General features: G+C 40.4%; 3 protein-coding genes across 5 annotated transcripts in view; 1 reads left to right on the top strand and 2 right to left on the bottom strand.

Moving 5' to 3' along the window:
- LOC119741311 overlaps positions 1-7,299 on the top strand; it is a 34,214-nt gene extending 26,915 nt beyond the window's left edge. For all 3 annotated transcript variants that reach the window (XM_038217064.1, XM_038217078.1, XM_038217071.1), the window contains exon 6: positions 6,371-7,299. In XM_038217064.1, coding sequence (XP_038072992.1) covers positions 6,371-6,498 — 128 coding nt within the window. In that variant the 3' untranslated portion in view covers positions 6,499-7,299. The remainder of the gene's footprint in view (positions 1-6,370) is intronic.
- LOC119741300 lies at positions 2,336-5,588 on the bottom strand. Its single transcript, XM_038217053.1, has 2 exons — positions 4,886-5,588; positions 2,336-3,837 (listed from the first exon to the last, which is right to left on the bottom strand). The coding sequence occupies exon 2, from the start codon at positions 3,606-3,608 to the stop codon at positions 2,361-2,363; it is 1,248 nt and encodes a 415-aa protein (XP_038072981.1). The 5' UTR covers positions 3,609-3,837; positions 4,886-5,588; the 3' UTR covers positions 2,336-2,360.
- Positions 7,300-16,127: 8,828 nt separating the features above from the next.
- Positions 16,128-26,388, bottom strand: part of LOC119740897 (U6 snRNA-associated Sm-like protein LSm3) — a 65,892-nt gene continuing 55,631 nt past the window's right edge. Inside the window, exons 2-4 of the mRNA XM_038216373.1 lie at positions 22,597-22,707; positions 19,169-19,264; positions 16,128-17,678 (exon numbers count right to left, since the gene is read on the bottom strand). Of these exons, the coding sequence (XP_038072301.1) occupies positions 17,592-17,678; positions 19,169-19,264; positions 22,597-22,707 (294 nt within the window). The 3' untranslated portion in view covers positions 16,128-17,591. The remainder of the gene's footprint in view (positions 17,679-19,168; positions 19,265-22,596; positions 22,708-26,388) is intronic.

Below are 26,388 nucleotides of genomic sequence, written 5' to 3'. Positions count from 1 at the left end.
GTTATTATCTGTGTATACTGTGGTGTGTTGGGCGTAGTACAGGTAGTCACGGAAATGTTCCGTCACCGCCCATTTGAGGGCAAGAAACTCGAGCTTCCCGGCATGCATGTGGTAGTTTTTCTCGGCTGCTGTTAGCGTCCGGGAACCATACCCGATGACTCGTAGTTTCCCATCTTGCTTCTGATACAGGACCGCACCGAGTCCATCTTGGGATGCATCGGTGTGTAGGACAAAGGGGAGAGAGAAGTTGGGATAAGCCATTACCGGGGGTCGCTGCAAACAGTCGAGGATAGACTCCAGGGCATCCTGATGGATTGTCTCCCATCTTATCGGTTCATTCTTTCGTCTGTGGGACCTGCTCTGTTTGCCCTTCAGGTTCTTGCGTTGATGGTGGTTTTTGGGAGCACATTGAGTCTCAGGTTGGCCTTGTTTCAGCAGATCGTACAACACTTTAGCACGTTTGGAGAAATTAGGCACATAGCGTCGGTAGTAGCCAAGAAGACCAAGGATTTGTTGGACCTCAGTGATGGTTGTTGGTCGTTTCTGCCTCAGGGCCTCAAGTACCGACGTCTCCTTTGGATCCATGCTATGGCCATCCGCTGAAACTATACGTCCTAGGTACTTTACTTGTGGTTGGAAGAGGGAACACTTGGCTGGTCTTAACTTCATACCATGCTCCTGCATGCGACGGAGAACTTTTCTCACCCTCTCGACGTGGTCTTCAAAACTTGTACTATAAATCAGAACATCGTCGAGGTAAACCATGCAGATCTCGTTGTTCATCTCATCAAGGCAGGACTCCATGTATCGCTGATACACGGCTGGTGCATTCTTGAGCCCAAATGGTATATGAAGCCATTCATGAAGACCCCAGGGAGTCACGAAGGCCGTTAGATGACGGCTTTCCTCTGTCATGAAACCCTGGTGATATGCCTTGCCTTGATCTAGGGTGGAAAACCAGCGGTTGCCTCCTAAGCTATCTAGCATATCTTGTATGCGTGGGATGGGCTGTCTGTCAGTGATGGTCTTCAGATTGAGCTGTCTGTAGTCCACACACAGTCTCAGGGATCCATCTTTCTTTCTCACGCAGACAACTGGAGATGAATAGCTTGAAGAAGACTTCTGGATCCATCCTCTACTTAGGAGATCTGTGATGTAGTCTTTTACTTCACGGTACAAGGGTCGAGGTATCGATTGATAGGTCCGTTGCACTGGGATATTATCGTTGAGTGTGATGCTCATTTGAAGTTTCTCGATGCTTCCCATGTCTTGTTCGTTCTGGGCAAATGCTCTGGATTCTTCCCGGAGCATCTTTGCTGCTATGACCCGTTGCTCCTCGGAAAGATGCTCAAGGTTGATGGGAGGGTCCCAGGTACTGTTACTGTTGAGGTTGGACACGCTTGCAGCGGTGCCTGCTTCCATCTTTGCTGAGGTTGTAGGTTGTAGAGCACCCTTGACTTCTGCGGGGAGTATTGATTTGATTGCCTGTAGAGTGCCAAGGCAGGTTCTTCTCCCAATGGTGACATCATGGCCAGTAGGGTTAGAGACAAGGATGTTGATGCGACAAGAGCTGCCTTTAGGGATTGTCACAACCGCATCACCTATCTCCAAGCCATCTGACCACTGTTGTTCTACATCAGCTTCGAACATCACTGTCGTAGATTCAGGTGCTCCGGTGTGAACACGGCATTGAATACTGGCACACGAACCTTTCTTCACAGTGACATCTCTCCTGCCTGTCTTCACCGTGCAGAGCTTTGATGATTCTGGCTGTTGCAGTAAGTTCACCAAAGCTTGCACGTTCTGCTTCCCAGTGGCAGGAAAGGTGTCCTCCATGGCTGCCAACAGTGATTTGGCTGAATACTCAGGGTCTCGCACTAACTCCTCCAGAACATTGGAGCCGATGATAGGGTTACTGAGGGGGTCACTTGTCACCAACACTGGAACCAATAAGGGCTGGTGGCTTCCAGTTGGAAGCTGAAATTCTGCTTCAATGTAGCCATCATACGGGAGCTGGGCATTATTGGCAGTCGTCACCATCAGGGTGTTAGTCTCAAGCAGGTCGGTCACTGGTCGAAGAACTGCATGAGGCATGTTCTGGCTGACCCATGAAGAAGACACAAGAGAAACCTGGGCGCCAGTGTCCCAAAGGGCTTTCGTTGCTCTTCCTCCTAGGTTGCACCGGATGGTACACTTTGGGCCGACTAGCTTGACTAACCTGGAGCCCTGCTGGGTGAGTTGTGTTGACAATGCCATGAGGGCTACACTCTCTGGCACATCTCTTCGGTGTGGTGGTTTAGGTGAATGGGGTTGGGGTTGATCATTTGGAATTGTTGGGGATTGTTGTGAGGTCAGGGCAGTTACGCATCCCCTCCGCTCGCCCTGCTGCCGTTTCCCGACTGCTTGGTCTGTCTCCGTTGCTTGCAGCCCCTTCTGAAGTGCTCAGAGCTGCCACAGGAGAAGCAATGGTCACACTCTGGACCCTTCCCAGCTTGACGACAGCTATTGCAGCCCCATTCGCGTGATGGAGGGTTTCTGCTGCCGCCTTCACTGGACTTGGGCTTCTCAGCTGCTTGCTTGTTGGAAACTTTGAGAGCAGCCACTTCTTGTTGAAGTTGCTTCATCAGGTCCAGCTGTTGCTTTTCCACGGCATTCACTTCCTGGACTTTCACGGCTGTCTTGGCCTTCTTCTGTTTGGCCAGTCTCACGATCTCCCTCCCTTCTGCAATCTTAAGTTGTCGAAAGAGAGATTCGTCTGAGGTGGTGGGGTCAAAGAGCAATGGCTTCAGCTCGCCTCGAATGTTGTCGTTTTGGAGACCAGTATTCAATGAGTGCAGAAACATGTTCTGCACCAGTCCAGGGTCATACTTGATGGTGGACTCCATCTTTGATGCCTTCAGGATCTTCTGTCGGAGGTCGAGGGTCCTCACCAAGAAATCGTGTGCTGACTCCGTACTCCCTTGCGAGGCAGACGAGAGTTCTTGGTACATTTCTGTGGCGTTCCCCTCTCTATAGTGCGCTTCAAGGATTTCCCGAAGGGTTGGCAAGGTTAGCCCCTCTTTGCTCTCCAGGTAGCTCCTCAAGCGCATGCCTGGGCTGATGGACCGGATGACAGCCTCTACAATCTCAACCTCCTTGTAGGATTTCCGCAAACCGCTTTCAATCTGCATGATGAGATTACTGTGGGAGAGCCGGTCCTTCTGACCAGGCTCCCCAACCTGGCCGCTGATTCGAAACTCCTTCTTCAGTAGGCCAACCATTTGGTTCACTGGTAGGGCAGGGGGGCTGGGGGCCGGTTCCGCTGTGGATGTCGAGCTTGACTCTGGGGTGGCTGGGGGGTCTGTGGAGGCGCTTGACGTTCCTGGAGTGATGGTCTTCAGGAAGTCACGAAGGTCTTCGAAGACCTTTTGACCTTTGTCCTCCATGTCTTCGATGGTCTCGCTGTTAAGGTGGCGGGTCAACCTCCGGATGAGGGCCAGGCGTGCACTTTCCTTGCTGGCAGTGTGTTCATCAACACCCAGCTTTGTGCACACCTGCTGTAGTTGCTCCTCCTGCAGGCAGCCAATCTGGCTGACTACACTTTGCTGCAATGCTAGCAGGGCCTCCATCCTCTCGTCTGCTCCGTCCTCAACTGCGTCACTGAATCAGGTCAAGGTGTCTCCCTTACTCCCGACGCCAACCGGTCGTCCTCACTGCCTCCTGCCGTTCCAGGGCACTATCTGCTGCCGGGAACGTTCACGAGGATAGCTGCCATGCAGTAATGCATTCACATGCATTTACCACGTCCTGGCAAGATCGCCAGATTTGTTACCCAGCTGTCATGTGGTAACGTTATTTCTATTGGGCAAAGACAAAATAGAACACTGTTGTAAGTACGTCTGGTCACTTTGCCAAAATATGTGAAAGTGTTTATTCAAACATCATAATAAACAAACAATGTACAAGAAAAAGGTTAAGTCAGTTTCCTAAATAACAACACTTTAAATCAGTATGGCCAAAACTATCAAACTTTAGGAGAACCATCACTTTAAAACTAATGGCCAACTACATGTACTATCTAACCTATAGGGGAAACTTAACTTAATAATCTCATGGCCACGACTACCAGAACTCTTATCTGCCATGTCTTAAAGATAAACACATTACTCAGGCTGGCCAGCACCCTTGTTGCTATAGCAACAGACTTTCCACTGTATGGCTCAACTCCAGCCAAGTCAATGGCCTGGGGCATACTACTGCTCCCCCAGTGCTACCCTTACTGTGTGACAGGTGGTCTTTCCATACTACACACACAAGCAAGTCATTGTTCTAGCTAGCCTAATTAGTATTCACTCTCCACAACCTGGCAAGGCCATGCTTCAGCTTATCTATATACACTCAGTGCTTGCAATGGAAGTTTCCTTGGCTAAATGGTGAAACTTACATTCAATGTCATAATCTACTAGCACAGTTTACTATAAAACATACATGGTCCAGTTTCTTAAATAAATGAAATCCAAGTTATCAACTTCACAAACTTTCACCAAACTTTCCTCAAATCCAGGAAACTTAGTGAAACTTTCCATGAATAACTGAAGTGAATAACTAAAGTTCAGTTGCTAAAAACTAATCAAACTTATATCATCTTAAATCTCATCCAAAGTTACATAAAAGTGAATATACAAACAATAATGAAAATATCTAAGCATCATAAAACAAACTTCAATCTTGTCAATCTCTAGATAACTTGGCAAAAGAGTAAAGTTGACAAATTCAAAGAACAAATTACCTTCAACCAATTGATCAACTCAAGTCATTGATTGTATACTCCAAGTAAATGAAAATGTGAACAACAGAAATAAAGGAACCTAGATGTGAATAAAAAGAAAGAAACATTTGTACATACCTATTGGGCAAAGACAAAATAGAACACTGTTGTAAGTACGTCTGGTCACTTTGCCAAAATATGTGAAAGTGACCAGGCACACTCACATGCACTCTGTGTTGTCTTTGGCCAATTCCAATTTTTTATGGGGGTGTTACTTTCTACAAAAACTTCACTCTAGAGGGGTTTTACTACAGAGGGGTTCTACAGACACCCTATGTTTGGCCAGACACCAGCACAGAGTCGCCTGTAGTCAAGGAAGAGTTTTCTGAAATGTGTGATTCCTCTTGAGGATGACACAACAAGCGAGGCACGAGTCACCATGTGGGCAGACAGAAACAATGGTTTGCCACCCTCGGCAACCATGGGGCTGATGGCTAGAGAGCAACTACCACCTGGTGCGGACGCAAGCTGGGCAAAGTACAAATGCTTTAACAGACTGAGAACTAGAGTTGGCAGAGCCAAGGTGACACTCAACAAGTGTGGATATAGTTCCAATGACACCATGTGTAATTGTGGCATAGAGCCACAAACTATGGAGCACCTTTTGAGATGCCCTCTTCCACAACACCCTTGCACATCAGCTGCCGATCTTGCATTGTACAATGAAGATGCAGAGAAATGTGTTCGGCGTTGGCTGAACCGAATTTAGCTTTGTGAAGTGGACTCGATAAGAAGTATTATTTTGCGTCATGAGAAAGAACAAAAAATTCACAAATAAGAACTTTATGCTCAAATTAATATGTAAAGTTAAACTAAAACTATCAATATAAGTATGATAATTAACTAGAACTAAAAATAAAGTGAATGCATAAAAGAGGTGAAATCAAAATTCTTCAAAGTCAAAGAATAGAAAATATCTGAACAAAACCAAGGCAACAACTGGACCTTTGTAACAATATAATCCGCAGAGGCTCTAAAGATAACTTACAAGGAATTCCTGAAATCAATAATGAGGTTAACAACATTTGACAGAAAACTCAATTGGACCAAAGCAAGTTTCTCAAAATATGAAGTCTGAGGAAAGCTAGAAAACTAATACAATAAGTTCTTAATACAATGTAAAATACACTTACCCCCAGCCTAGTCAATCAGGAGTTGATATATGGAGGTGGTTCAAACTGGAAACTTCTTTAATCTCATTAAGTGTGTTCTCATGACTGTGTTGTCCCTCCCGATACCGAGTGGTGAAAGAGTTTCATGACAAAGACTATGTACATAAGGGTCAGATGAGGACGCTATATATGCAAGGGCTATGTCATGTATGTGTAAATGGACTGTCGCATTTATCTTTACCATTACGTTTTTCCCCTCATTCTTTTTTAATAACAATTTGATCGAATGAAATAATTAATCTTGAAAACATGGCTCTAGATACCTTATTTGTAGGTTTGGAAGAATTTCTGTGGAGATACAAGAAATGTGAATTTTCTTAATCTGTCGACAGCTACCTCCAAGTTTGTGTTTTACCATCAAACTATTATTATTATTTTTTTTTTCTTACAGAGGAAGCAATCCATGATCCAGTGGTTGGGGCCCAAGGAGGAGCAGAGGCCAAGGATGTGATTGATCATGATTATGTTCAGCCATATCCAATTAAGGTCAAACCAGCTGATCTGGGAAGTCAAATTTAAGATTTTAATTCATACCATTGTTATCATAGGTGGGTAGCAGTTCTGTATGAGAAGTGGCCCATTTTTCCTCCCACTATGAAACACACAGCTGGTTTAGTCCAATTCCTCTTTTTCCCTCATTGAAGAGACTACTTGGCAACAGAATCATGGTGGGTAAACATTTGTGTGTGTACTTGTTGATTGTTGGGCTAGGTTAGTTTCTTAAACTGTTCCCAACTTCAATTGGGAACAGCTTTTGTTTTTGTTAATATTCCCCCCCCCCCGTTTTCTTCTTTGTTTTTTTCCCATTTACACATTTTTATTCAGCAAGAAAACGTCATGGTGGGTAATAGCTTAGTGGTTAAATTAACTTTATTTAATTCAATATATTTTGAAGATAACCGCAAAATTCTGTCATCGTGTCATCATCAGGGATCAAGTGACATATGAGACAGTCTCATAGTCTCCTAACTATAAAACTGTAAGACGGATGGCATCAAACTGTGTAGGTATAGACCGGGACGTGTTACAGTTCAAAAACTGGTATATGTGGAGGTGTTACCGGAAGTGTAAATTTGAGCCCATTATCAAATTTCATGAATTATCACTCGATAGGGTTAATATACTAGCTTAAAGCAACATACAAAGATGAAAAAATTGTATTATCGTGCAGTTTTTATTGTTCTTATGTTATGATGTGATGAATATTTAATAAGGCAATTTTGTGGCCACCATATCGGAACCATTTGATGTTATAACACCTCACCCACAGATTCTGTGTCTTGATTGGCCGAGAGCGAGTCACATGTTACTTTCTAATTTTGCTATCTTTCTGTGCACGGCCAAAAGTACTATGCGCATAGCAACCAAAGTACTATACCATTAGCAACCAAAGTACTGTTTCCACGGCGCGGTATTTGTGTGCAAATGCGTGCTGGTGTGCGCGTTGTGCGTAGCGCGTATTATTCCAAAGAGAGCGCGCCACAGACTTGGGTTCAAACATTTCGTGAAGGGTTAGTTTTTAAGAGAGAAAATACATTTTCCATCAATTTTGTATTGAAATTGAAGTTTATTTCGACTGTGTTCAGATTTAAATAATGTAAAAAATATTAAAATCAAGCAGAATCTGTGGGTGAAGTGTTATAAAACAAATATTGAATGCTTTATCTCGTGGTGAGGTAAAACTAGCCTCCCTCGGTGATCCATGGACCATTCTAATTTCCCTCGGCTTCGCCTCGCGAAAAAAAGAATGGTCCATGGATCACCTCGGGAGGCTAGTTTTACTTCACCCCTCGAAGCATTCAATATTTGTATATTATTCCAAAGAGAGCGCGCCGCAGACTTGGGTTCAAACATTTCGTGAAGGGGTAGTTTTAAAGAGAGAAATACATTTTCCACCAATTTTGTATTGAAATTGAAGTGTATTTCAACTGTGTTCAGATTTAAATAATTTAAAATATTAAAATCAAGCAGAATCTGTGGGTGAAGTGTTATAAAACAAATATTGAATGCTTTATCTCGTGGTGAAGTAAAACTAACCTCCCTCGGTGATCCATGGACCATTCTATTTTCCCTCGGCTTCGCCTCGGGAAAATAGAATGGTCCATGGATCATGTATATCAATAATTGTTTTACCTCTGTCTTGAATACTGTATTTTCCCATTGGCCTAGAACGATCATGTGTTAAGTTTATAAAAAGTTGTGGCACACTATGACTCTGTACGTACAGCGTGAAACACTTGTATGTTGTATCGTTGGTATCCACGCTATTTTCACCATATTTTTACACGAGTGGGAGCAGCGAACTAGCAGACAATCAGCTGTTTCGAGCACGCGACATGCACGCGAGTTGACTTTTTTTGTCATGATAGTTGTGATTACTGCCGTTTGTTTTGTGATTTTTACTTCCAAATCAAAAGAATCCAAGACAGAGGTATAACAAAACAATTGTTGACTGCTATGATGTGGGATATGACGTTTTGAACACCGAGGGGTGCTATTCAAAAGTCATATCCCACATCATAGCAGTCAACAATTGTTAATTATCAATCTACACGGTTGGTGATTGTTTTGATTATTAAAAAAACATTTAAAACAATTGGATTTATTTGATTTAACTCAGATTTATCAAATTTAAAGATATTGTTCAACATATTTATGTGTCTAAACTGTTTCTAAAATCCCCCCATGCATCCTTACATCCATTTCTGAGGACTGAGGAGTTTACATATTCCTATAGTACCTGTCATCCACAAAACTCAATAAATTGATAAAAGCTTAAGACAAAAATATCACTTGCTTTCATTTACGTGTAGTCTACATCATTGGTTTAATGGTACATTAATTCCAAAGACGCTTCAAAGGTGCACATGCTTCGAATTGATACAGCTGAGAAATGATGTTGTGTGTGGATATGAATGAAAAACATGATTTGTTAAAGTGTACATGGTATGCAAAAAAAGTACAAATACAGTTCTCCATAGGCATTTTGATATCATAAAAATGCTTCTAAATTTCAAAACCGGCAGCACTGATCCAAGGGCGGATCCACAACACATTTTTTGGGGGGGGGGGGGGCCAAAAAAGTTTTTGTTCCCCCAAAAAGTGGGTCCAAAATTTTTTTGGATTCTAGATACTCTGTGGTGCGATCTGAGGCAATTTCTGACCACTTTAACCATGTTTTTTTGAGGAAAAGATGGTGGTGTACTCATTGCCTGCCTTTATTGCAATGTCACATAAAAAGAAAAAAAAATGGTTTTGTTTGGGGGGGGGGGGCATGGCCCCCTTTGGCCCCCCTGGATCCGCCCTTGCACTGATCCTGGTGTAACTTATACTGTTTGATTGATGGTCCTTCATACAAGGTGGAGAACAGAAATTAGGCCTTGCACCTTTAAAAGGTATTATATAAATTTCAATCTCTGTATTTCTCCATAATATGGAGAAATGTTCGGAACTTTTTATGGAGAAACGCTGGGACTTTCATGCACCTTTAGATAGTTCAAGTTAGCCTACCCCAGCCTTGTGGTTGCAAAGGGCGATTTCAAAAGGTTGTGTAACCCTTTATTTTGAATGAAACTACATGTACACAGATATGTTCCCGTTGGTGGGTGAAATCTCTAGTTTGGAAGACCTTATCTTCATGCAACTTTCAGGATTTATTTCCCTTATAATGATCCAAGCATGTGCTAAAATCGTTGTGATATGTTCATTTCGGTGAAATTGGAAAAATAGGCTTGGATTAGTGCATATTTGAAAGTTGTAACACTGGCGTTTGCAATATCTGTCAATCTTTTTATGAGTTAATAATTGATAAATTTCACCCTTTTTGCCGGCTTCCATAGGTCAAGTTTGAAATTCAAACTTCAAAGATCAAGTTTTAAACTCAGATCTTGACTTTAATCAAATCAATAATTTTGGGTATTATGCAAAATATGTATGCAAGTTGAGTCAATGGTGATGAAGTAGGGGGGGTGGGTTTGAATGTGTTTACAACACCTGACACTTTGTAATTAAGTGGAATCAATTGATAAAAATGATTAAAATGACCTTCAATAAATTTATTTTGCCAAAAAAAAGATTTTCCCCCCCAAAAAAGAAAAAAAGATTTAACTCAGTGTTAAAAAAAAAAACCCATTTGATCAGTGATTTAATTCAGCCAACCCTGTCAACATATAAGCATGAACATTGAAAGAAAAAAATGCTGCATTCACATTACTAGCAGCCTATTGTTCTAATGTAATGATGTCATAAATATTTAAATTAGGCAATTAGATTAAATTAATCAGTAATTGCTTTATCTTTGGGAGATAGAGATGTTATAAAACAAACTTTGACTGCTTTATCTCATGGTGTAGAAATAGCCTCCCTCAGTGATCCATGGAGCATTCTATTTTCCCCCGGCTTCGCCTCGGAAAAAATAGCATGCTTCATGCCACCTCGGCAGGCTAGTTTTACTACACCACTCGAAGCAGTACAGTCAATAGTTGTATATTATATAGAAGCCTCAATAACGGGAAAAAAAACATAACAGTCAAACCTCTCAAGCAATGATCAGCTACATGTATCAGGCTCCTTGATTTAAACTTTATGTTTATGTTTCTTCACACTAGTATGCTCTTAGTTGCATGTTCAGATAAATATTGTAGAGAAGTACTGGCGTTGCGCTATTGCTATGAAAGTATCTTTAACTACTGACAATGATAATTTGAAAGCCAGTGAAATAAACTTTATAAAACGTTCTTCTGTCTGAAATGTTTTGATTGTGATGAAAATGTGCAATTGTTTTCCTTAAATTCAAACTTTTAAGAAGTTTGTTTTAGATTTTAGTGATTGTCCATTGAATACTTACCAATAACACATTCTAATGAAGCAAACCATCAATTGTTTGTCGTATTTAAACTAAAAAAAATAATCTACTGCACATTTAAATTTGTGATATACAATCAATGTGATCTGCAGAAAAGGGGTGAAAGTTTGTTTAACAGGATTGTTTTGCGCAATTGCTAGCAGCAGGTTTATTGAATAGTTTTTCAATGCTGTACATGTCAAACGTTATAGTCCATGACTATTGTTGATGCATTTGATAGAAGTTTCTGTGTGCTTAGGGTTTTATGCTAAGAGGGTGCACTAGCTGCTTTGTTTATACTAACCCTCTTGTATTATACAAGTGTTCAGTTATTTGCTTTTATCGTGGAAGTATGAAAAGACTTTTTGTGAAACATGCTTGCAGAATAAATCATGATTGTTGAGTTCACACAAGTCCGAGTGTTAAGCCTTTACATTTCTTAAAGGAGACAAACTTAAAGTTGTTAAGGAAACAACACTTATGGTTCCTTTATGAGTACCCCTCCAAGCATTACAACAGAGACTTATGGGCGAGTCACTGAAGGCAACATTACATGTAGTTCATGAGCATGCATAATTCTATGGGCTATAGACACTTGCTTAAGTACCTCCTCAACAGTTACATACGAAGAGTTAAGCCCGGTTCATACTTCACATGAAAGCGAAAGTGAAGCGAAATTCGTGACGTCAATAATTGCTGACAACATGAATTTCACTTCGCAGGTGAAGATGGGCTGAAGGGGAGACCACTCCGGACAGTTTTCTCCGGACAGTTGGTCTCCGTAAAATTAAAAAGCAGGGGGGGGGGTGACTGGGGGGGGATGACTGGTACCACTTGTTGATGAGGGTGCTGTTCAAAACCGATGATTAAGCACACTAACGGACAGGGCAATACATGTGTGAAATTAAAAAAAAAACACAGAATGGCCGCTGGTACAAAAAAGGGCGACCGCCCCCCCCCATGAAACCTTGTCGCCCCCCCCCCCCCCCACTGAGATTTTGAGTTTCTAAAAAAATTATCATTGATCTACATGACGCCATGGGCGTCAATCCTGGGGGGACAGGGGGACTGGTCCCCCCCCCCACTTTTTGAAGGGTGGGGGACACAATATCAAATGTACCCCCCCCCTCCCAGATTTTTGAACTTGTGTCTTATTTACAGGGCCCTATTATGTACTACAACGTATCTTTTGCTTAGAAAATATTGGTTAAAGTGGTCAGAAATTGCCTCAGATAGCACCACAGAGCATTTAGAATCCAACATTTTTCGGGGCCCTTAAGCGGGCCTTGAACCCCACGCCTATAGCTCAGAATTCTGGTAGCTGATTCAATGACTCCAACCTCGAAAACAATGTTCACAAAATTTTCTTATGCCTTTAGCTGAGAAAACCTCGAAATTATGTTTAAATTGTTATCTTTTTTGCTAAGATTATTATTGGTTATAGTGGTCAGAAATTGCCTCAGATAGCACCACAGAGCATCGAGAATCCAATTTTTTTTCGGGGCCCTTAAGCGGGCCCCGAACCCCACGCCAATAGCTCAGAATACCGATAGCTGATTCAATGACTCCAACCTCGAAAACGATATTCAAATAATTATCTTTAGAAAATATTAGTTAAAGCATGGAGGAAAGTGGTAAGAAATTACTTCAGATCACACCACAGAACATCTAGAATCCAATTTTTTTTGGGGGGCCCTTTAAGCGGGCCCCGAACCCCCATGCTGTAAGGGCTTCGCGCTTGCATCAGTTCTGATCAAGGTATGTCCCCCCCCACACTTTTGAGAAGTGATTGACGCCCCTAAATGACGCCCCCCCCCATGAAATGTTCCAGCGCCCCCCCCCCCCCCCCCACTGAAAAATTCCTGGCTACGCCACTGTAACTGTTGAATAGTATTTCTTATAACACCTCACCCACAGATTCTGTGTCTTGATTGGTCGAGAGTGAGTCACATGAAACTATCTATTTTTGTTATCTTTCAGTGCACGGCCAAAAGTGCTATATCCGTAGCAACCAAAGTACTAAACCGTTAGCAACCAAAGTACTATTTCCACGGCACAGTATTTGTGTGCATATGCATGCTGGTGTGTGCGTTGCGCGTTTTGTTCAAAAGAGAGCGCACCACAGAGTTGGATTCAAACATTTCGCGAAGGGGTAGTTTGGAAGAGAGAAATACATTTCCCACCAAGTTTGTATTGAAATTGAAATTATTTCAACTGTGTTCAGATTTAAATAATTTTAAATTTTATAGCCAAGCAGAATCTGTAGGTGAAGTGTTGTAAAACAAATATTGAATGCTTTATTTCCCTCCGTGATCCATGGAGCATTCTATTTTCCCCCAGCTTCGCCTCGGGAAAATAGAATGTCCATAGATCACCTCGGGAGGCTAGTTTTACTATACCACTCAAAGCATTCAATATTTGTATACCATTTCCCACGGGCGAATGGGACTTTTTGGGCCCTAGGAGTAATGGGTGTAATAACGAATGTCACGTGATGTGAGTTCCACCAATCCAATGACAAGGATCTGTATGTCGGATATATAATACCTTTTGACATCTTTGGTGGGCCAAGATAATGGCCCAGCCCACAGACACTTTTTGGGGACGGAGTAATTGAACTGAATCAAGCTGTGGAATGGCCTCCCAGGTCACTGTATTTCAATAGAGAACAAAGTTTTCAGCAGTCCACTGCTCTAACCTTCAGTTATCACAAGGTGGACAATTTACGTGATCAACCTGCAAGACAAGATCAACCTGGTGAGACAGGCCATGGAAGGTATGTGACCTGAAATGGCATAATGAGGAATAACTCCCATTCTTGACTTTTTGAGGTTTATTATATAAAGATCAACTCTGTAGCTTTCTAATGCTACCAAATTTATTTCTGTAGCTCAATTTATGTCAAAGATATGCCGTGAGAAATTCAGTAATGCATCGCAAACTTATGCAACCATAATTTTGAGAAAAACAGCTTTGAAAAAAAGTTGTGCATCGCAATCATATTTGTGCGACGTGTACGTACATAAGTATGTGGGACGGTTTTGTTATATTAAAACACTTTCTGAGTGAGCGCGCTGTAGGCATGCGCTCACAGATTTGATCAGTGCTGCAATACATCACGTATCAATGTCAACAAATCTTACAGCGCATGCTACCCCATTACTTTCACTACATAGTAAAGCCCCGCTAATACACAGTCATCCGCCGAGCAGCTGGGCGTTTTGTTTATCATCTTCCACAGCTGATCATGCATTGATAGGCCAGTATAGACTGATGTTGCTGCTATAAATACATAGAGTAGGCGATGCGCTTTTAAATCTATTCTCTAGAAATTTCACGATAAATTTGGGACATTTTGTTCAGAAGAAAATTACTGACAATTTTCGAAAAACTTTACACAAACACAATTTAGAAATCATAATTTTTTCCCCCACTTTATATCTTTTCATAACCAAAATGCAAAGCGTGAATCTTGAATACCTTGGCTGCTCAAAAATGACCAAAACCCCCAAAATCTATTGTGGATTTTTTTCTCACATAATCCAACTTCAGGCACAGATTACTCAAAACATTTTGCCACAGTAGGTCACAGTAAGTCACATACTTATGAGCTTGCTGTTAACTTTTGTTTGTGGAGTGCTGTGGCCTTGTGGTTCAGGACTTCAGGGCACTGGATTCCTGGTCTCTGGGTAAAGCTGCAGGTTGTGGGTATGAGTCTAGCCCGGGGTCATCGTGCGTGTGCCCTTGGTCAAGGCACTTTGTCACTCATTGCTTCTCTCCACCCAGTAATAAATGGGTACCTGTGAGGGCAGAGATGGTTATTGTGTTTGAATTAGCTGCCTTTCGCCTAACAGGCTGCATCGAGCTGTATACTCCCCAGGGAGCTGAGATGGTATTTGGAATGTTTAATAGGCCCAATGATCAGGGGTAATAATAATGTAAAACGTTTTGATGTTGGTTAAAAAGCATTATATAACCGACATACAGATCCTTGTCATTTGATTGGTGGAACTCACATCACGTGGCATTTGTTATTGCTCCCATTCATGCCGCAGTTCCATGGGGAATGGGAAATACTATTGAACAGTTAGGATTATTCTTGTTCCATTATGCGGTATTTGTGTGCAAATGCATGCTGGTGAGGGCGTTCAGCATTGCGCATAGCACTTATTGTTCCGAAGAGCCAGCGCTACAGCGTTGGGTTCAAACATTTTCATGAAGGGGTGGTTTGGAAGAGAGAAATACATTTTCCTCCAGTTTTGTATTGAAATAAAAGTTCAAATGTATCAAATGACAAGGATCTATATGTCAGTTATATAAAACAAATATTGAGTGGCTTTAAATTGTGAAATGGGAGGACTTTTCCAGTTCACTCGGCTTCGCTCCTGAAATGGAAAAGTCCAGATTTTACCTTGCGATAATATTCCTCCCATTCCAAGCTGAGCCACTCAATATTTGTATACTATATAAGAACCAGTTATTATTATTAAGGGAATAAATGTGTGCTCGAGAGGTTTTAATCACTCTGTTTAAGACTGCTTAGAGTGTTGGGTAATTATCAGCACCCAGACTCTAAGCGGTCTTAAACAGAGTGATTAATACTGACCGAGCACACATTTATTCCAATTCATAAATACCTTTTTGGTCAAAAAAAATAGTATTTTGGTCAAAAATCCCGATTTTGTTCAACAAGTTCACTTCATGCTTTTTGAAACATCCCTCTAGCTAAATAATGGAGTGTTCAGCTGGCGATTAAGATGTAAACAACCCTTTTATGGAGATTGACGCGCGCGTGGCACGTTCTGTGCGATGTTGCGCAGAACGCACCTGGGGCATTGTGTTTTGAATTTAGAACTATAAAATTCTGACTCACTGGTAGTGTTTATGTGACACTGGAAAAGTGTTTAAGACCAGCTAGCCATGTCTTTATCATCTGTTGAAGACTGGCCATGTGACGGGCTCTAGACCAATAGGAATGGCTAAACTGTCTGAGGTATTTATGAATATTATTTAAAAGGGCAGGTGGACATGTGGAAGGTGATACACCTGGCTAAGGTGCTGAATGCTGTATGAGCAAGCTCACCTACCTGCCGTACATCTGGATTTGTTCAGGCTTTACACCCAAACTGTCACAAGGTTTTCACATACCTTGATATCATTGGATAGCACATGAGCATGCAAATCCCAATTGCCGGCTAGTTTAGGCCTATGCATGTTTAACTTTATTGGTGCATTTTGAAATCGAATATTCGATCAAGTCCAAGTTGGAATAACTGAATATTAAATCATGCAAAAATGCACAAACCTGTGTTCCTTTTTCAAAGGTGACTTTAATTACTGCAAGTACATGAAATGTATGTAGTCTATGGTAAATTAATTACCATTCCTAATAGTCAAGTGAAGAAACTGACTTTGTTGAAAAATTTCCAGCAAGAAAAATTAAAATCTCTCTACAAATTAAAACTCTGATATAAATCTTCCTTAATCCTTCCTGCCTCTGTCGAGCAGTTACCCAATTACACATTCTTTCTACTACAAATTTCAAGGGGCATCCCCATGTAAAATAATAATGGCTAGGCTCTACCTTCTTCAATCCTTCATATTTCTCCAGGCAACTTTGAAGGACATGTATCTGCAACCTGCAAATGTTAGGGTTAATTAGGTTAGTATTTTTTCCCTTGCAAAACTCGTACCAACACAGCATTAAAACATGAAAGTGAATACTCACTCAAACTCGCTTCAGCTTTCCAAGGCCTATTGCTGATCATTCTATTTTGTTAATGGGAAATTTTTTGTGACGCGTCAAATTGAATTGAAACTCTATGTCCCAGTTTTCTTCATTTGAGATTAAAAGCAACATTAATAATGGAAACATTTATGAGAACATAATTTAACAATTCATGTAGATAATTTTGAAGGTTGATATGGTGAAGTAAGCAATAACAGTAAATTTGCAGAAGCACCATGTAACAAATCTCCTATTGTCTGTTTCCTGACAATGGGCAGAGCATGCTGTCCAAAATGTTGTGTTTCCCCAGTTCTTTTCAGAACCTCACAATCTCAAAACAGAGATTGGTCACATGGCACAAATACAACTTTAATCTTAATTCATGTGGACATAAAATAATCAGGTACGTACAATTAAAGGGAAAACTCATGAAACCTAATTAACAGTCAAGTACATGTAATACTTCTAAAGGCCAGTTCAAATTCTGCATGAAATGAACACAAACACAAATTTGTGACATTAGGGCAAGTTGAACACAAAAGTTGAACACATTTCACCTCTGGCAAAATTTGCAGCGAAAGCTTCTTGACATCTCCTTCGCATAGCATTCTCATGTATGAAAGTATGAACCGGCCTTAAAACAAACTGTAATAACAACTGGCTTTAAATAGTAAGATCAACTGGAATGTCACCAAATTGGCCAGGGACACTTGTGTAAACCCCAACTCTCTAGTTTTACTAAAACTAACAGACCATGTCCGTCAAAATCCATCAGTCACTCTGCTTCACATGATGCTTCAGGACCAAATTCGTTGCAATCAAACACTGGTGCTGATGGATTTTGATGGACTTGGTACACATGTTTTATCTGCCAAAATAGTCCAAAATGAAGGGATGGACTTTGATGGAGCGGTTAAGGCACAGGTAGATCTGTCAACTTATGTGGGTCACACACACATACAACACTTGTCAAAGCTATAACAAATGTCAACACAATGTCAACACTGACAGTTGAAGTAAACTAACCATAGCCATCAGCACCTACAGTGTTCCAGATCGCAATGGTGGTGACACCAATATGACTCCATCTCCACGGACAAACAGCATAGAAATATTTCTTTTTGTGGTCTACAGAAAAAAAGAAGACAGACAGAGAATACATTATTTAACTGCATTGTAGGGAAGCCTAATTGTGCCAAGCCTGATTGTGCCAAGAAATACCGTATTTGTTATTGCAAATAAACACAGTATACCGGTACATGTACTTTGCTGAATAAAAACAATATCACTGTAAAAAAAGAAAAAATACTTTGCACAAGCAATGCAATATTTTGTGAATGAACAAAGTACTTGTGCAAAACAAAAGCAACATTTTTATGAAAAACAAAAAGTACTGAAATTGCAAATAAATGGAACAGTTCTGCCACTAAATGCACTACTTTCGTGTGTTTGAACCTTGAGTATGCAGAGTGGACATGAATGTGCATGTACATCTTTGTACATGCAGTGGTACAGGAATCATCTCCATCTGTGTGATTTGTCCCTATTGCATCTAGGTAATATTATATCAGCCAGGTGCTCGTTTCTTTCTGTTTTGTTTTTCATCAATTAAATTTCCAGAAATGGTATCTAAACAAAACAAATACCCTTCAGTGCCGGAAGGGGAGGGAGCACAGTTATTCAGGAGGATAACCTTCCCCAGCTCATAGAATTCACAAAGTCCAAAGGGTTTGTCCAATCTAGTAAGATAACTCTCTGTTTACCTACATGTACCGGTACAGTAGCATATCAGCGTGCAAGTGCACAAAAATTGCTATATGAAAAGGCCCACAAGCCATACCCTCTGCTCCTATTGCACGTCCCTCGCAAGGTACTGTAACACAAAGAGATGTCCTATTTTTTTTAAATTTTTAAATTAAACACAAAAAAAAATCATAAATGGGAGGGATGGTAAACAGAGGTGTTTTCTTACCAGAATGGGTAATCCTTTTTTTTTGGAATTCCATTGCAGAAAACACCTCACCTCTGTTTACCTCCGTTTGCAGAGTGGCCCCAAAGAGTTCTAGGGAGGGAGGGACATGCAAGTGATTCAACCTGTGGAAAGAGCATCGGCAAGGACATTCTTTCTGGCTAGATGGATCACTTGAAGGGAGATTGTCATGGAATGCACCATCTGAGTAGCTCCAAAGTTGTAAAGCAGTGAGACAGAAGGTGATTTACACTTGACGGTTGACGTAGGACTTGTCCATCCTTACCAAACCAAGCTTTATTAGAACTCTGGTTTTGAGCGACTGCAGGGCTTTAAGCACTGCAACAAGCTCCAAGTGATAGATTGACTGTCTTTAATGTGACCAAGTACCAGGCATTGAGAGGCCATCCAGATAAACTCTCCAACCCTGCCCGAGGTGTCCATTGTGAGGGTAGATGATGCAGAGGGTTGAGAAAAGACCACCCCACTTTAATAGAGGACATCAACAATATGTATGTATGTATTTCCACAAATTAGAGAAAAGCTGTGAAAACTGGAAACATTTACACTCGAGATTCGAGACTTGGACTTAACCTTTGTGACTCGTGACTGAGACTCAGATTTGACCTGCATGACTCGGGACAAATACCTTATAGATTTCCTCATAAGTCTCTTCATCTATCTCCATGGTTGTTACTGTCTCTTCTACATCACCGAGGATCATGTTAAGATGTTGGTCATATGCCTGACAGGTAGAAAAATATATACACAAATAATAATATAAATGTAATAATGTCAATGAATGTAACATTTGCAACCCAAAGGCATTAACAAAGTTCAATTCAATTGTTTATTTTATATAGCTAAACTGATCCATTATCTGATGTCCAATACCGATACAGCAACTATGACCCTCTCTTTAATTTCCATTTGCTTGTTCTAACAGAGACACTGGCTGGCTGGTACTCTATCTGGCATCCCCTGCTCCAGCTAGGACTCCACAGTTGCATTCTTCAAAAGCTTCACTGCTGCCAGTTCCACTGTGTAACACCCCCTCAATGTTGGAATCTCTCAGTTCCCTGAAGACGGGTACTAGAGTATACTGTCTGGCAAAACGTTACATTTCCCTGGTTCTTTTCAGAACCTCACAAACTCACAAAAGAAATTTGTCATGGTGCTACTGGTACCATAATCTTATCTTATTGCAATCAATTAATTATCCATTTGTTTATCTCAAATACATACATAATTATATACCACATCTGCTAATTCACTCAACTTCATATTGTCATATTGTCATTGTTTTGTGTAGGTTATTTATGAATTAATCCCTATCAATGATCTCAGAATAAATATCCTTTTTTTTTGCTTTACTGTTGGGAAGTCATTGTACATGTAAGTGATTAACCCTTACCCTACTTGACCCTCCAATGCATGCCAATATGTGCCTCAAGAAAATCTCCTATGTTTTTTGCATGGCCCTCCAATATCTGCCATGTCATTTCAAGGGTAACTGGACAGGCACTCCAATACATGCCACAGAGAACAATGAGAGTCCTCTGATAACAAAGTGAGTGCCCCCAGCTGGTCAGTATCAGGCACCCTCCAGGGCCTCCAACTCCTGCCAATTGGAGCCTTCACTGTTAAGACTTGTTATCTGCCAAAAAACTGCAGCTGGAGGGCATTGGCATAACCAACTGACATGCAGTAAACTACCCTCAGAGAGTAAGGGTTAATAAAAGAGTGAGTGAATGCGAATAGATCCTGTACAAACACGCTGAATTGCATTGACAAGATTTCTATTGTTTTAGCCACTGTGACCTTGACACTTGACCTTTTGGCCCCAAATGCAATAGGCTTCTGAGGATTACCAAAGAGCAATCCACAAACCAAATTTGAAGTTCATGTTAAGTATTTCTCAAGTTATCGCGCTGACAACATTTCTATTGTTTTAGCCACTGTGACCTTGACCCTTGACTTTTTGGCCCCAAATGCAATAGCCTTCTTAGGATTACCAAGAACAATCCACAAACCAAATTTGAAGTTCACATGTTAAGTATTTCTTAAGTTATTGCGCTGACAAGATTTTTCAGGACACACACCCATCCACACATTTCTTTTACCTACGCTACATTCCTTTATTTTCGTGTAGTTAAGAAAACTTGGTACAAAAAGTAACTTTACTTAAAGGGAATATACATCATTTGCTTTTGCTGTAATTTTCAGAAATGGATGGAATTGGGGGTTTGGAAATATAAAGCAAATATAGCTACACTGAATTTTTGGAGGTTTTGGGTTCGAAAATGCTATAAAAACCAAGAAAAACGATCATTTTCCTGTAGTCTGGTTCCCTGACTCCATATAAGAAGAAACAGAGCAGTTTACATACATTGGGGAATTGTAAGGTCAGGGAACCAGTCTAGCTGGCTCGTACCCGTTCATAGGTTTGTAATCGATTGCAAACAAGTGCAATGGTAAATTGGGGCCAGTATTTGAAAAAAAAGCCAGTTGTTTCCAACGCTGATCGGCCGATCAGCGTTGGAAATTGATACAAAAATAACACTTTTCTTGAAAATGACAGTATACCAGGTGCCATAATTTTACAGGATGCTTTAGACTGTCATTTACCAACATCCTATTAAGGTATTTCGCAAAAACTTGGTAGCTTTATTTTTCGATGTTTGCAAATGTTGTATATTCCCTTTAAACTGTAAAAACTCTTTCAACCCCCAATTTTTTTTGATTTCCTTGAATGTTTCTCTTCATTCTGTGACGAATAAACCTACCCCAAAAGTGCCTCTAGACCTGTTTTCCAGAGAGGGTGAGACGTTATGTGGACACGGCTTGGTCCACATAACATCAACACAACCTGCATTTTGTGGACATCTTTTGTTCACATGTCCACATAGTGACTGTAAGACCAACTCACACACACACACACACACCCACGCACCACCCACAGAAGGACAAGGCGGAAACAGTTTGCCCCTTCTTGGCTCGGCTTGGCCGCGGGGCATAAAAAACACTGATTTCACACATGTAGGCCTACATGTACATTGTATGAATATGCTGTGTCTTTGCACTATTTTTGAATGCCCAATTTCAAAATGACTTGCGCACAAAATCAGCAGATATCCAGGAAAACAAATTCTGCTTTAAAAAAAATATTTGCAAGGCTCAAATAAATTTCACTGTACCGGGTGAAAAAGTGTAAACCTTGAAAGATCATCTTCTCACAATCTACATTTGAAATGAAAGTTACCGTAAGCACAGAACTTTCTGCTTCAGTAAACAGGGATATTTCGCTATTAAGCAGAGCCAGGAAATTGGGCCCTGGTCATGTCACTTCTAGTGTGTCAACTCAAGTATTTTCAATCAAAACAGATTTCCACCTCAGTAATGAATCTTGTAAACTATCAACAATTTCTGAAAAATTTTAACATTGATAATGTCTTCATCTTCATTGACCCTTGACAAAAGCAGTGCTACAAAACTGGGCCCAGGATGTTTCTCTCTTTTCAACTGTTCAGTGGGGTACAAGGCACATAGTTCAAAGGTAGTTTATATTATAGGTTTCAATGTGCACTACATTTCACAATTCAAAATCACCAAACTTTGAACTTTCACTGACACGGTCAGTAAAGGTCAATACCAAGGATGTGACTTTCCATTTAATTTTGCATACATGTACATTTAGCAAATATTTTGAGAACCATTTAAACGTTTAAATGTTTAGCCAGTCACAAAGGCCGACGCCTGCCTATTATGTCAGCAGACCAGCGTGATTGACAAGATAAAACAACGAAACGAAACCGAACTACATATATGTGTACTTTGAATGTAATCAAGTAGTGTGCAGTGCTTCTAAGAGTTTGTAAATAAAATAGGTTTGAACAACTTGTGCCCCGTAGGTTTATTAAACTCAAAGGAAGAACACGTGAATGTAGGTCCCTCTTTTACAAATTTGGTTTTGTTTAAATGTTTTGGAAAATTTGTAAAAGGATTTAGAATTGTTTTCTTTGAAACGTTTACATGTATATTAACTTCACATCCTTAGTCGTGTTAGTCAATACTTACATTCAAGCGGCCTTTTAGTTCTCTGTCATTCCTCATCTTGACATAAATGCGTTCATCCAGGCTAAGCCGAACAAGATCCAAAGGTTCTTCCACAGTAGTGGTTGGCCCTTGCTAAATATATAACATGCAATACAAGAAAAAAAGTACAATCACTAAACAACAATCAACAAATTCTTCACAATTCATGCAGTACCAGCAGAACAAACCCTGCCAAGTACATGCATGACAACATACATGCACAGGTTTTAATACATGTTATAAAGAATATCCATGTATGCAATTTTTATACAATTTTGATAAATGGTTTTGAAATTAAAAAAGTTCAAATGTCTTTGGCGTGCAGCTAGAGGGTGCCCTTTTGGGTGATGATGTCATCATGCATTTTGTTTGGCGGGTTTGGCATCCTTCACTATAATTTGTTTGATTATAGAAAAATGCTTCCTTTAATAACCCGAACCCCATAGGCCCTTGTTGCTTACAACCATCCTCAATCCCCCAAAATTTTGCAACTCCGCCTAAATTTTTCAAAATTGTCAGACAGTCCTGCCTCAAAATCCATTCATCCTCAATCCTCCAAAATCCTCCTCATCCCAAAACTTTGCACTCGTGTTTAAATGTTCAAAGGATAACCAACGCCAAATCCTTCAAAATCATCAGACAGTCCTGCCTCAAAATGCATTCATCCTCAATCCTCCAAAATCCTCTTGTGCTTCATTCACCATTCATCCTCAATCCTCCAAAATCCTCATGTGCTTCAATCACCATTCATCCTCAATCCTCCAGAATCCTCATTTGATTCAATCACCATTCATCCTCAATCCTCTAGAATCCTCCAAAACTGCCAGGAGGATTTTGGAGGAGTGAGGTGGGTTAGGGTTGCACTTCTAGTAACAATGGAAGTAATGACCAGAAGTAAAAGTCAAACAGCTGTGTGCATGTAAATCCAAAATACTGGTATTGTCCGAGGCAATGTGGGGGCTGTGGTCCAATGGTTACGGTTCTGGAAGTAATGACCAGAAGTAAAAGTCAAACAGCTGTGTGCATGTAAATCCAAAATACTGGTATTGTCCGAGGCAATGTGGGGGCTGTGGTCCAATGGTTACGGTTTCTCGACTTGTGTGCCGTGGTACATGGGTTCGAATCCTGACAGGGAACACGGTCCTTCCAATGGGACGTAAAGCCGTAGGTCCTGTGTTCATGTTGTGTGTAACACATGTAATGCACGTTCAAGAACCCAGTAACATATAGGCCCCCCAACAAATTAATTCTGCTTCCGATATTACATGGCATTCAAAAATAGGGTAGGTAGGTAGGGAATTTTTTTTTTTTTGGCCATTTATTTTGTTTTATTTTTTTTGGCCATTTATATCTGCATGTACTCAAGGGTAAAATGTAGAAATCAATGGTTTTGGGTGTTTTCTTCTAATTTTGCCCATAAACAAAAATTTAAGGTAGGGGATGTCAGAATAGGGTAGGTAGGGAAACAAGAAGCAGAACTATTTTGTGTGTGTGTGTGGCCTTATCACTATAAAGAGTTTCTGGCAGTGGCTGCAATATGCGCCGCAGCACCTTGTATACCCTTTATAAAGGTGCTGCACAAATGGGGCTCATACATGTACCGGTATTTCTCACAAACCTCATTTACCTGAAAACAGACATAATTACAGTACCAGTGCCTTGAGTACTTAAAGGGAATATATATCATTTGCTTTGATTGTAATTTTCAGAAATGGATGGAATTGGGGGGTTGGAAATATATAGCAAATATAGTTACACTGACTTTTTTGAGGTTTTGGGTTCGAAAATGCTATAAAAACCAAGAAAAACAATCATTTTCCTATAGTCTGGTTCCCTGACTCCATATAAGAAGAAACAGAGCATTTTACATACATTGGTGAATTTTAAGGTCAGGGAACCAGTCTAGCTGGCTCGTACCCGTTCATAGGTTTGTAATCGATTGCAAACAAGTGCGATGGTCAATTGGGGCCAGTATTTGAAAAAAGCCAGTTTTTTCCAATGCTGATCGGCCGATCAGCGTTGGAAATTGATACAAAAATACCACTTTTCTTGAAAATGACAGTATACCAGGTGCCATGATTTTACAGGATGCTTTACACTGTCATTCACTAACAGTCCAGCAAGGTATTTCAAAATGATTTGGTAGTTTTATTTTTTGATGTTTGCAAATGTTGTATTTTCCCTTTAATTGTTGGTAGATAAGTGCACTATATAAGACTTTGTTATCATTATTATTAAATTATTATAATTTCCACCACATTACAAAAAATTAGAACATTATTACATTGTACCGGTAGTTCAAAGTAATTTTCAAATATTGACCTTAAATTGCTTGTAATTTGATACCTGATGACGTCACAAAATTGTTTGCATTTTCGGAGCAGGCTTTACACAATGTACGTTTATACCAAGTTTTATCTTGACCTACCGTACATTTGTATTTCGAAGAAGTTAGGTTTGTTTTAATTTGGAGGCATCCTTGGGTGTTTTGATTTCACCTAACTTTGACCTTCCAGTAATCCTGGAGGTTGGGGTCAAGCATTCAGGTACTCAACAAACAATGTCTATCAATATCAGATCACAAAGTATGAACATGATTCATTTTATTTATGAGTTCAAATGAATGAAGATGATCATTTTTGGCACATTTTTTTTGCACGAAAATGGCACATTGGGCACAGTGCAGGAAGTAACATGTCCCTTTTAGCTGAAGAGTTTGTGTACAAAATGTACATCGTGCGTGTTCAATATGCATGTGCGCCAAGTTTGCTTGAAGATAAATTTGTTATCCCACTCGCACTCATGGAACATGGAAAATGTAGTGCCTCTGCGTCCCACTTACACATACATGTACAACTCGTGGCATGTGGGACACAGCTATAAATAGTAATAGGTATTTGAGCTTTACCATTTTGCATCAAGGAGGGGAATTTCGTGTTCAACGGTTTCAGTGAACCCAATATCTTGCAGTTTCTGGAGAAGACATACCCGTACTTATTGGCTTTTCTCATTTTGTTTCCTTGCTTCTTCCTCTTCTTAGCATATTTTATAGATTCTATATTTATAGCAAAGTTGTGTCCTGAATAGTAACATCATGATGTTGTGATCTTAAAGGTACATATTTTTAAAGGCCTATATCTAAAGAACTGTAAGTCCAATTTTGTATGTAGGGATGTGTTATACGCATAAATTGAGTTGACGTCATGATGACAGGGGAGTCAGGTTGCATAACGGTACTTTCCTTGCCTATCCATCGCTGTGGACCCGTTCGATTCCCGCCTGGCCAATATGTGGATTGGGTTTTCAGTCCCTGCCTGATTCCGTGGGTTTTCTTCAGATACTCTTCTGGGCTTTTTCTCCCACCTCTAAAACTGTAATTTTCTTCTCACTGTCTTCTCTTACTGGGACCGCATGGGAGACCAGTGGATTCCACTGAATGGGCTACCCAGTTAAAATAAGAATACATAAATAAATGACGTCATCGAGTGGTTTTATATGGATTTTGATTTTATTTAACCTTTAAGCCAATCGCATCAATAGAAAGGTTAAATTCAAAATTCTTTTTGTTATAGGTAGAGTGTATGTTAGGATATGTATTTGCACAAAAATACAATAAGTGTGTGATGTCATGATGACGTCATCAAAAACTCTTTTTTAAAATCACGTTTAAGGCTAAGTCCGATTGTCTTGAAACATGATCAGTAGGTATCTACACTAGTATACAAAATGGGGTACGGTACGGTACAAGCGAAATGATAGTATGCGCATGCGTAC

This window comes from Patiria miniata, unplaced genomic scaffold, assembly GCF_015706575.1.
Source record: "Patiria miniata isolate m_02_andy unplaced genomic scaffold, ASM1570657v1 HiC_scaffold_11, whole genome shotgun sequence".
In the NCBI taxonomy this organism is placed as follows: domain Eukaryota; kingdom Metazoa; phylum Echinodermata; class Asteroidea; order Valvatida; family Asterinidae; genus Patiria; species Patiria miniata.
Note: the sequence above shows the minus strand (reverse complement) of the source record. Positions and strands in the feature narration are given on the sequence as shown.